Source organism: Hyperoodon ampullatus (assembly GCF_949752795.1).
Source record: "Hyperoodon ampullatus genome assembly, chromosome: 10".
Taxonomy (NCBI): Eukaryota; Metazoa; Chordata; class Mammalia; order Artiodactyla; family Ziphiidae; genus Hyperoodon; species Hyperoodon ampullatus.
In genome coordinates, this window is record NC_136923.1 from 5,515,712 (window position 1) to 5,528,064 (window position 12,353).

Sequence of the window (12,353 nt, forward strand, 5' to 3'; positions counted from 1 at the left end):
AAGTGTCACAGCCTCTTATAAACTGATGAATGAATACAGTGTGCGCCTGGGAGGAACATGCCTTGAAGCTCCTTAAATGTGTTTAAGAGTCTGTTGCTTTTAGGAGGGGCATGGATTCTGGAAACTTAAAACTGGAAAGGACCTTAGAGATTTTACATACCAGAAAACCAAGGTCCCCAAGAGGGGGAACTAACATACCCATGGTCAAACCGTTGGGCACAGGAAAGCCAGGAGCCTCCTAAAACAGATTTTCTTTGCTCTGCCCTGGGATGGATTGGTTGTGGGAATCTCTATCGAGCAGGAATGCACAGACTTAATTCTTGAATCTGTGGGGAGTTGACATTCTTATTTTAATGGAAACGCTCTGTCACTTGGAAGAAACTTTCTATTTTAAGGTCTGTAGCCAAAGCTTCTGTATTTTGTCAACATACTTAACATTTCTGTCAGGTTTTTAATGCCTCTGGCTTTAGGATGTCAGCCAGAAAATAGACTGTTTTCTGGAAAATGCAACATTGTTCCCCAAAAGACATCGCTTCTAAATTCAGATTTTAATAAAGCAAACAACAACAAAACCACACACAAAACCTAAAGTGCCTAGATGCCTGTGTTTCTACTTTGGATGCCACCGTATTTATCTTTATACATAAATGGACAAAGTTATGAGCATAAAATACATTAGAGCATTAAAATTCAAGTTGTTAAAAACTGAGAAACACTGGGTTTTCCACTTATAACTAATCATCTGACAAATTTCTCGTTCTTTGCAGGAACTGGCAAAGGACTGAACATTTGTAGATACATGTAGGGTGATTCCTTTACTTTCAAAAATTGCATCTAATATACTACTGGCCTGCCTCCTGGGTCACTGAGAAATTATGCTGTTGCAGAATATTTTCTAAATAGATGTCATAAATGTCTTGGTGATCCCTTAGAAAAGAAAAACACAATTTTGTGAGATTGCTTGTATCTGAGACAAGAAGGCTATAAGTAATTGCAGGAAGTGGAGCAGAAAACACTGCTTTTAATGCTTCTATTAGGAGCATTTTATCATTTTTATCCGTTTTTAAGCCTCAGCTAAAAGCCAATACATGCAGTTTAAGTTGCGCCCAAATTTAAGCTTCCTCTGATTGAGCACTTTTATTTGGGGGTTCATAGTTTTTCAGAGCATTAGATTTGCCACAGTACTGCCTTGAGCTTCCGTTTTGTCTCAGTCTCGAACTTTTAGATTATGGTAAGGAGATGTATTTGCTATAGTGTTACTTCCATAAAGACAACTGTCAGGATGTAGCTAACATCTAATGCTTTAGGATTCTACTTTTTCTAACTTAAAGAGTGTCAAAAGTCGGAGGAGCGAGGAGCAGTGGACTTTTAGCCCCTCAGAAAGCAAGCCGTGGTATGTGAATGAAAAGGAAAATGAGAGGGAAGGAAAGCGTAATTTCTAGATTGAGTATTTTGTGCTATATTTGCTTCCTTTTTTCCCCCCTGTTGCTTTTCTGATTCCTATATATAATAGAACGTTTTATTCAATTTCTTAAAAAATACAGCTGTTTTGGTGATCTCCCCCGCCGCCCCCACTGATTCTGCCCGTAGGCTGTGAACAGAAAAGGTCTTAAAGCAGCCAAAGTGGAGGCCTCAGATCCGTGAACTAATAAGCGCACTTACTTTAGGTACAGAAGAGACCCTTTTGGGCCCAAGTGCAGAGTGTCCTTTTGGGCATGAATTTGGGGTCTGATTTGGCAGCCTCTGCTAATTACAAACAACACATTAAAAGAGATGAAGATAGCAGTTGAAGCTGTCAGACTGTTAGCAGCGAGGTCATTTACAGCATGAGAAGAAGGCAGCAACCCCCTCAAGAGCAGATGCCCAAACCTGAGAACACTCTTGGGCCACAGTGTGAAGTCAGCAGCCTGGTATAACCATGTATGGGGATCCCCAGCCCAGCCTAAGGCTGAGGTTTGTCATTTTGACTGAGTCAATAAGAACTGGAGGAATGGCGTTCATTCTATTTCTGTTCTAGAAAGCAGGGGTGTGTATAATAAGTTTTAGACAATCTCAGATGATTAAAGCAGGGAAATTAATTGGTGTTTAAAAAGGTAAAAACAGGGCTTCCCTGGTGGGGCAGTAGTTGAGAGTCCGCCTGCTGATGCAGGGGACACGGGTTCGTGCCCCGGTCCGGGAAGATCCCACATGCCGTGGAGCGGCTAGGCCCGTGAGCCATGGCCGCTGAGCCTGCGCATCCAGAGCCTGTGCTCCACAATGGGAGAGGCCACAGCAGTGAGAGGCCTGCGTACCGCAAAAAAAAAAAAAAAAAAAAAAAAAAAGTAAAAACATTTGAAATTCACCAGTGATAGTAGCTCTTCCTTCTTCAATGGTAGATGAATAATATTAACTTAATATCTTATTAAAAACATGATAACCAGTAGCCATGTATCTTAAGTTGCTTGTACTACATTTGCCTCTGACTTTACTATGAAGGGAAAGTAAGAAGTTCTGGTTTGACGAATAATGAGTGCTTCATGTAGTTATTAAGCAGTGTTACTGAATGCCTACTGCACGGAATTCTGGAGAGGTGGACTTAGTCATGATGTGCTTGGCGCCGAGGACTGCTGAGCGACTAAGTCCCCGGTATTCCCTGCTAGAGGCTGTGCCCACTTCCAACTCCAGAGCTTCAAACAGATAGCTTTTCAATTCATAACTTGCCTTGCTGACAGTTGCATCTTAGAATTCACTCATTTCTTCAGCCAGTGTTTCCTGAGCATTCTTCTAATACCGAGCATTTTTCTAGGGGCTAGGAATGAAGTCCTGAGCAAAACAGATAAAAATTCTTTCTCTTACGGAGTTGATACTCTGGTGGGGATAATAATCAAGAAAAGCAAAGTGGATACTGTGTGCTAAGGAGAAGAATGGAGGAAAGCAGTTATAGAGTGGCAGGCCTGGTTCATAGTTTTTAGTAGATTGGTTAGGGAGGAATCTGCTGAGGAAGTGGCATTTGGGAAGCAGCAACAGCAGATGCAAAATGGGCCACTCACCTGGCCTGTCCGAGGAACTCAAGGAAGTCTGAATGGCTTTAGTAGGATGAGAGAGGGAGAGGCTAATAGAAGTGAGGTCTGGGGTGTGGGTTATAGGGTACCATAAAGACTTTGGATATCATTTGGGTGAAATGGGGGTCTCAGATTGTGCAAGACCTTTAGGAGGTTTGCCCAGCCTTGGCCTGAAAACCAGAGTGATAGGGAGCTCATGAGTTACTTGCAAAGTCATTCTAGTTCTGGGCATTTCCTACCAGTAGAAAACTGTTCTGTATAGGAGTTGAAATTGGTTTTCCTATGGTGTTTGCCCATTGTTCCTAGCAGACTGAGTCGCTGGTATGGCAAGTCCTTGGAGGGTACACATACAAATGAGGGTGTGCTGTAACGCAGAGTATGGTCTCTGGGTTTCAGTAAGAAAGTGCGCATAATCTGTTACCATAACTGTTAACCGTGAGCTGCCTGGCCTCTGGATCCCTATGGTGCTGTGGGCTCTGTTTTTAGTTTGACCCTGTTCAGTCTTCCCATCAGTGACTTGCATGACTCAGGTATTGTGGATGACTTACACAGTGGTGTCATGCAGATTTGGATAACAGGATTTGGATTTAGAAAGATGGGAGGATTTGAAGTGTCTATGATGATAGAACAAAGAGAAGATGAACTTTTAACAGGAATAAGTCTTGTTCACGAGTCCAGAAAGTAGATGCTAGAGGTGGAGGATGTTCAGCTGACAGCAGGTCAGAGCGAGTCACTGTGAACAGGCTTTGGCTGCTGATGGATCATCTGAGGTCTGAGGTTGCATTGCTGATCAGGTCCAGAATGGGTGACGCTGAGGGTGAGTTCAGCGACGACTGGAGCATGCCCAGAGAAAAGCTGTGAGAAAGGGAAGGACTTGCAAAACTAGGCTCATGAACTAGGAAGCAACCCCTTCTGAGGGACCACCCAGCATCTCCCCAAGTCTTTCTTCTGCATCCCTTTCTCCAGCCTGTCCCTTTAAACCTCCATCTGATGCCTGGCCATCTGGCCCTTCCTGTCAGTTGACTGCCACATTGAGTCAGTTCACCTTCTCAGGGTTTCTTGCCTCCATCTCCTCCTTTTTATCCCTACAGTCACCAATGTGCCTGCATTGCACCTGCGTTCTTGTAGCAGACTCCTCCTCCCTGGCCTCCCTCCTGTCCTACAGGTGTCAGATCACATGCTATGTTAGAGTTTCCCAAACACAACTTGGTGTTTCTCTCATCCCCCTTACCTCACCTCTGTTCCTGGTGTACCAAGTCTAGAATAGCCCCTTCCTTTGGCTTATATCCCATTTCCTTCAGAAAACTTTCCTATATCCTCTCTGCCAAGATATTGACTCCCCTCCTCTGTCATCCCCCCACCCCAGTCCTGTCTTGGCTCAGACTGCTCCAGAATGGGCAATTATGCAGAAGACTCTTGTCCCTCTACTCAGTCATAAGGAACTTGAGGTTGGGGCTGCATAGTTTACCAGCTCCGTCTTCCTAGATATAAGGCAGCTCTGAATATAGCAGCAGCTCTGCCATCCAAAGTCAGCAGCACCTTCCAGGCAGCCCTGGGCCCTCAGTAAGTTCATGCGCCAGTGAACTGGATAAGAACCAATTTGGAAGCTGCTGCTAAGTGGGGATTTTAGCTTTAGATGATACAAACAGAGATCACAGGGCAACAGTTAGGGACCTATCATAAGAACCACCTCTGTACCATTTGGTGCTCCCCAAAAGTGGAATGAGTGCTCCAGCAGGCTGCAGGGGGGTGCTGCCAAGGGCACATGCTCAGTTGTGGAGGAACTAAGTAAGTCACCTCCAAGTGCCACTGAACTTAACTCCTACTTTTGTTTGACCATTGTATTTAGTAAAGATATTTGTCATGAAAAGCTGAGGTCCTAATAGGGCTTCAGGTAATTTATTATCATTACAACTATTATGAATATGACATAACACTTCTGAAAGTGGCTTCTAAATCAGTAGCACCTATAAAGTAGAATTGATCTCTGGATGTTTCTGAAGTTTTATGAAGAGGCTGGTTTTTACTCACAGTGATGACAGTCAGTTACTAGTCAGTATTTAGTTAGAAGTACAGCTCTTAGAGTCAGACTAGGGTTCTCATCCTAGCTCCAGCACTTTCTTTTGGCTATATGACTTTGGCCAAGTAACTAAACTTCAGTTTGTTGCTTGTAAGATGAGGACAACAGTATTAACGTCATAGAGCAGCTACGAGGATTAAAGGAGGTAACACCTGTGAGAGCAGACAGTGCCAGGGTATAGTAAGCAATCAGTATTAATCATTAGGATTACTTTCTAACGGCACTGAAGGCCGAGAGGCATAATTTCACTATATGTCTTTGAATTTGTACAAGGGAGCTTCTCAGGTCTCATTGAAATGTGGCTGCTGAGTTTAGCATCAACTGCTTACTAACTGGCCTGCTTCCGGGCCCCAGCCTCCTGGCCCCGAAGACTCAGTATTTGCTGGGCCATTCATATCCATCTGCTGATGTCATCCTCACAGGCCCAGGTTTTGACCTGTCACACATGACCTCACCACTGGGGATGCCAGGCTTGACAGGAACAGTTTAAACCAAGCTGGTTCAAGGCCTGTGGGGCGGTATTTTAAGGAAAGTAGTATAATCTAATCTTTTAAGCTACTTGATAATTCAGAAATTTGCATAGTATTTGTTCCATCTGTGTAGGTATATGATTTTTGAATAAGTGATTAATTATATCTTCCTCAGAACTAGTGTACATGAAAAATAACAAAGTAAGATCATTCAACTGCACTGACTGTAAACTAATTTGCAGGAGACGTTGCAGTAAAGATTCTAAAGGTTGTTGACCCCACACCAGAGCAGTTCCAGGCCTTCAGGAATGAAGTGGCTGTCCTTCGGTGAGTAGAAAGCTGGCCTGTCCCTTGTTGTGGCAGGGGCGGGGCGTGGATGCTGGTACAAGCACTGTAGAGGAAGTAGGCTGCATGGCATGACCTGTCTCTGAGGGCTGATGGCTGGGACTGGTGGTGAGCGTTCACTGTGGAGTCCCGTGGTTGAAACAACTCCCTCATGAGTGAAAAGGAGCGGAAGGTTTCTTCCAGCTTATGCGCTTGTTAAGCCTTTAGAAGAGCCCCTTTTGATGAGCATACCCCCTTCCACGGCCTCAGGTCTCTGGGCTCACCACGCTGATAGAACAGCCCAGGTTCTAGCTCTGGGTTTTGTTTTGACGTAGGGAGAGATGGGTTCTATTTTCACATTTATTTCCAAGAACTCTTTATAGCTAAGTTGCCTTAATTTGGACTTCAAAACTGTCAGCTTTGAAGTCTTTGAGTCACTGTTTAGACTTGTAGGAATAAACTGAATGATGATGGATTCCATAGATGAGGGGTCCTTGTGACCCCTGTGGGGAGATTGGTGAATATATGCTGATGAAAGAGAACATCCTCTGTACGATCAAGGCCAGCACTGAGGGCAGTGACGGCAGCCCCTTTGTCAGCTCACAACACCAGCTGGATCATCAGCAGTCGGCTGTGTTTGCTTTGCCAGCCCCTGGACTGTAAGCATGGGTGGTGTCAGGAACATGCAGGGTCTGGTCCGAGACAGTGGGAAAGCAGACTAGATCTCCCTATTCTGCAGCAGTGGAAGGTTCAGAGCCTTTTCTTCTCTCCTCCCCTCTCCAGCAAAACCCGGCATGTGAACATCCTACTCTTCATGGGGTACATGACAAAGGACAACCTGGCAATTGTGACCCAGTGGTGCGAGGGCAGCAGCCTCTATAAACACCTGCACGTCCAGGAGACCAAGTTCCAGATGTTCCAGTTGATTGACATTGCCCGGCAGACCGCTCAGGGAATGGAGTGAGTGAATGGCCTGACGCATAGAAAATCTGGGGTCCAAGGATCAACTTGTCCCTAAATCAGAACCAAGATTAGGAAAAGCCAAGCCCATTAAGTGACTTCTGTGATATGGGAAAAGTGGGAAATGAACCTGTGTGGTGGGCCAAAGGAACAAGAAATTCAGGTTTATTGCCCACGCTGAGGCCTACCCCCTTAGGGCTCAGATTCAGGTTCCAGCAACTGCCCTCAAAATTCAGCCAGACACTCAACACAGTGCGGGTTGCCACCTTCTGGTGGGCATCGTGTCTGAGGCGTAGCCCATCAGGTGTGCTTATTCCACGTAAAGGTTTGATCAGATGTCACATTCTGTGTAATTTTTCCTTTTGGAGAATGCTTAAATTAAGGTGATCCATAGCACCTCCATTAAGTACTATCGTTTTGGGTCTTTGTGCTTGACACATTTCTCTGTGAAAGGGGTGTGCGTGTGCGTTTCATTCTTGGCTAAGCCAGGGCAGTGCTTCTCAAACTTTTCCTTTGAAGTACCCCTAATGGGGAGCAGGGGGAACTCCTCATACCCTCCGACGACTAGGAACTTAACTAAAGCTGTGCTTGCAAGTGGCTTATAAAATCTCATGTTGTATTTTTAAAATTCATATGGAATTTGCATTGAATACATTTTCAGAAATGACTAGTCAGTTATTTTTTAGAGATGAAATTCACTTTTAAAATTCACTCCTTTAAAGTGTACAATTCAGATTTTTTAGTATATTCACGGAGGTGTAAACCATCGCCACCGTCTAATTTTAGAAGATTTTCAAGATACTAGATGAAGTCTTTTGTGTCTGGTTTCTTTCACTTGGTGTGTTTTTGAGAGATTCATCCATGTTGTAGTGTGTATCAGTATTCCATTCCTTTCTGTGGCTGAAGAATATCCCATTGAATAGATATACAGCGTTTTATTTGTTCATCAGTTGATGGATATTTGGGTTGTTGGAATTACTTTTTGAATAAAACTGATGCTTAAAGAAGACCTTCCCTGTTTGTGCTGTGGCCTCACTTTCAGGTATAAGTCCTGACGTGGACCAGGCTGAACCAGTGCAGGGCCAATCCCCGAAAGTGAAAAAACTAGGAGTTTTTTTGAGAAAACTAGGAGTCAGGCCTTGAAGTGTTTTAATTCTTAGATGTAATTTGAAGCTGCTTTCTACCAACGTCTCTCAAACTGGTTTTAATAGACTTATTTTCCCTTCACAGCTACTTGCATGCAAAGAACATCATCCACAGAGACATGAAATCCAACAGTATCCTTTGGTGGTAGTTTCATCTGACTGCTCAGTTCTAAATTTAGGACACTTTTAAAGTTTACCTCAGCAAAAGTGACTCTGGAAAGAGTTCCACAGAAGTTGAGATACCTGTTTGGGTTATGCTTGGAACAGGCCTAATTTTTAAATGCTCTTTATTACTAAATTTAACTTGGGAGAATGGGCCTTTTGTCTTTTATGCTTACTTCTAGTTTGTGGACTGTATATCTGGTCAGACAGTAGCTGCAAGCCAAAAGTTGCAAGATTTAAAAAATTACTACTTAAAATTGTGTTTCTTGAATGCACAGAAATGGTTTCCTTAGAGATTACTGTTGGAATCAACCTTTTCCAAGACTTAATGTGCTTTTACGGAAGGGGAATGAATAAAGGTTTTTCTTGCCGTAGGGTGTGAAATGTAACAATTTTATGTCCGCCTCCCTCCCCGAGCCTTTCTCTTTGAAGGGAGTAATGGCATTACAGCTACACTTTGCTTCTTGGCCAGTGAGAGCCACAGCCGTTGTGTTGGGTCTCACGATGGGATGTGGCCTATTCTGGGCATGGGTCTGAGACATAGGATACCTTTTAGTGGTGGGTTTCTGGGGACAAACATACCACGAAGGCAGACACCACCGATTTTAAGGAGGTATGAATTACTGGGCATCAGCAGATCACACAAGTCGGCTTTAAACCGCCTGGCTTCTTTACTCAGAACTGAGGTGTTTGGTTTTGATTTCGAAGTCACCAAGTGGTACCTATCCTGTGAGAAATGCCTTCAGGCAGACAGCATTCAGGACTCAGGGTGTTTCCGTTAGCCATTGGAGGGCAGGAATCAGGCAGAAATGGATGTAAGCAGTCAGCAGGCCATGCTCAGAGTCTTGGGGCGTAAGGCACCTACATTATGTGGCAATGTCACAAGGCCAGAGACCTGGCTCCTAGGTGTGTAAATGGAGGCAGCAGCAGCAGCGGGGGGCAAACTGGCTTGTTGTGGCTGGAGCCAGAGAATCTGGTGCCTGGAGCACCTCCTGGAAGGAGCTGCGTTCTAAAGCACTAGCAAATCCAGTGCAGAGAAGGCTGGGGCAGATGGGAGGCCGAGAGATGGTGCTAGTAAGAACCTTGGGAGGTTTTTCAGAAGTAAGTTGACCATTCTTTTAAAACCAGAGTCTTTAACAAGCATTGAGATATATTTCTCCACGAAGGCCTGACGGTGAAAATTGGAGACTTTGGTTTGGCAACAGTGAAGTCGCGCTGGAGTGGTTCTCAGCAGGTTGAACAACCCACCGGCTCCATCTTGTGGATGGTGAGGTGGCTGGGCTCCCTCTAGCAGGGTGCAGGGCCAGGAGGGGTGATGGGAGGTCTGTATGCAGGCTTCAGGCATTTCTCTACATTTCCCGACCACCTCGGTGACACCTGTAGTGTTGGCAGCCCCTGGGCAAATTTGGATTTCCTGGAGGAAGCTGGCGACGAGGAAGTGCTGAAGCACAGCTCGGGGGAGTTAGGTGATGGGGAGTGCTGGATCTCAGAGACAGGATTCCTGAGCTCCTTTGAGCCTGAGAGTGGGAGCCCTTTGGGAAAGAGCTACAGCAGGGCTGAGGCGGGGACTTGCATACCCAGCCCAAGGGACAGCCTGGCTCCTGCGTGTCTGTGGGGCGCAGATGGTGACCAATGCACTTTGTCCCCGTAGGCCCCAGAGGTGATTCGAATGCAGGACAATAACCCGTTCAGCTTCCAGTCCGACGTCTACTCGTACGGCATCGTGCTGTACGAGCTCATGACGGGCGAGCTGCCCTACTCCCACATCAGCAACCGCGATCAGGTGCGTCACCGGCGCCCAACAACCCGCTCGCCGTGGAAGCCCCCGGGCTCTGCCCGTCGGAGCAGCACAGGGTGGAGGTGCTGCTTTCACTGTTGTTCATCCACCTGTTCCCTCAACTGCTTTCTCTCCCTTAGATCATCTTCATGGTAGGCCGAGGGTACGCCTCCCCAGACCTTAGTAAGCTGTACAAGAACTGCCCCAAAGCAATGAAGAGGCTGGTAGCCGACTGTGTGAAGAAAGTTAAGGAAGAGAGGCCTCTTTTTCCCCAGGTAAGACGTGGCTCAAGGTGCTAGAACTGATTAAAGCGGGAGTTCTGAGTGATACAAACAAGAAGTTTCTTGCTTTTTGTTCTATAGGGAGGGGCTTGTGTTCTCCACAAGGTGATGCAGGTGGGGTGGGGAGAACGGCCTGTGTCTTTGGGCCAGATTGAAAGCTGCTGCTGCAGAATGCCCCGCCCCCCACCATGAGACCATTTTATGGCCTTGTTTCAGATCCTGTCTTCCATTGAGCTGCTCCAACACTCTCTACCGAAAATCAACCGGAGCGCTTCTGAGCCATCCCTGCACCGGGCGGCCCATACCGAGGACATCAATGCCTGCACGCTGACCACATCCCCTAGACTGCCTGTCTTCTAGCTGACTCTGCACCTGCACTCAGGCCACCAGGTGGGAAGGGAAGTGAGCAGGCATCACCTTTCTGCGGGGACAGAGCTCGTCTTCAGAGAAGCTGCTGCTAAGGACCTTCTAGACCACTCACAGGGCCTTAACTTCACGTTGCCTTTTCTCCCCCTCTGGCCCTGGGAGGAGGAAGCCATTCGCAGTGTTGGTTTGTCCCGCTCCCCCGCAACCCCTGTGCTCATGAGCCGAGCCTCCTTCAGATGCACCGGGGGCTGCTGATGGCAGTACATGATCTGGGGCCCCAGCTGTTGGCTAACGAGTATTTTTAGGGCAAGAAAAAGCACTCAGAGGGGAAATGCAGGTAGCAGGCAAACCAGCCGTGACGTGGGGACGTGGATTTTGGAAATCAGCTCCTATGAGGAACGCTTATACAGAAGGACTTCTCTTCAGAGATACGTGGTGTGGCACCAAACAGGTAGTTTTGCACATAATGCACCAAACAGCCCAGGACTGTCGAGACTGTGGCAGCCTGGAGGAGCCTGCTTTGGTACTATGGACTTGACTTTGGGGACACTTCCTTTTCTTGAAGGTCTCTAGTGCTTTGGGATGGTTTTCCAGAAGAGGTGCTTGGCCTGCCCCTCCCAGTCTCCGCCCTCTCAGGGAGCAGTCTTCCATTGTGCTGAATTTGTCTTCCAGGAGCTGCCCCTGTGGGGCGGGGGCGGGCCCCCCCACCCCTGCCCTGCCAGCCTTGTCCCTACATCACATCCTGTATGCAAGGAAGCCAGGAACACAGGTTTTCTTGGGTTTAATTTTGTTTTTATTGCGCCTGACAAAATACAGTTATTCAATTTGTTATTTTAATAAAATAAATTAAATGTAGGTTTAATGGCTGTTTCCTCCTTTTAAAGTAATCCTGAGCTCACAGCTTGAACTCCATTTGTTCATGCCTTTGGGAGCAGAACTCAAGAAACAGGAAATGGGCTCAGAGCCTCTGCTGGGAATTGAATTCAGCCTTTGTCACCCTTCAGAACTCCAAACTCAGGTAAAGAGTTTTGCATTTTATAAAACACTTGGTGTCTACAACTGTCTATAAAAATAGATAATTTAGGCTTGGATTGCCTTCTGATTCACAAGGTTATGCTCCTTCAATTAAAATCACTACAGAAGACTTGTACTCAGTTCTCTTCAGGACCACCGCTAGGTAAGAACCAGAAACTGTTCTTGGGTGCTGTTTAAAATTTCAAATCAAAGCCAGGTTTTACAGATAAGAACACACATGAGCCCTCGGGACACAAGCCAGCAGGTTAGAGTTTCCCTGGAGGCATGTGTGCAAGATTACTCCGACTGTGACCCTAACACAAACGGGAAAAGAGGGGCCATATCTCTGCTTCCTGCTACTTCAAGAGCCCCACCCCCACCCCCAGGTAAGAAGGTTTATTATACCTGTCTGCTGAACGTCCTGCGACAAGACTTCGCCCCTGATTTGGGACACTGCGGAGCCCTAAGTCAAGTTTTGTGCTAAGGTGTGCAGTGCTCACTTGGTTTCTGAAAAGCAATATACAAATCCAGTGTTGACCACACTATTTCAGTATACTAGGGAGGTTCACCACACAGGAATCCTTTGGTAAGATAAATGAATCTGCTGCTTTAGGGGCAGCTGCACGGTCCTCGAGGACGGGAGCCAGGCTGGTCTGAATCAATCAGTGAAAACTCTGGCTGGTCAGCTGGCCCCCCTGAGGAGTTTGAGGTGCCAACAAAGATAAACAGCAAC

General features: G+C 46.3%; 1 protein-coding gene across 6 annotated transcripts in view; it reads left to right on the plus strand.

The window, feature by feature from the left end:
- The window catches only part of RAF1 (Raf-1 proto-oncogene, serine/threonine kinase), a gene marked incomplete at its 5' end in the record, with an annotated part of 29,839 nt that extends 19,220 nt beyond the window's left edge, over positions 1–10,619 (plus strand). For all 6 annotated transcript variants that reach the window (XM_079712096.1, XM_079712091.1, XM_079712092.1 and 3 more), the window contains 7 exons: positions 5,834–5,918; positions 6,699–6,875; positions 8,106–8,152; positions 9,331–9,449; positions 9,834–9,965; positions 10,100–10,234; positions 10,457–10,619. In XM_079712096.1, coding sequence (XP_079568222.1) covers positions 5,834–5,918; positions 6,699–6,875; positions 8,106–8,152; positions 9,331–9,449; positions 9,834–9,965; positions 10,100–10,234; positions 10,457–10,600 — 839 coding nt within the window. In that variant the 3' untranslated portion in view covers positions 10,601–10,619. The remainder of the gene's footprint in view (positions 1–5,833; positions 5,919–6,698; positions 6,876–8,105; positions 8,153–9,330; positions 9,450–9,833; positions 9,966–10,099; positions 10,235–10,456) is intronic.
- Positions 10,620–12,353: the final 1,734 nt, after the last annotated feature.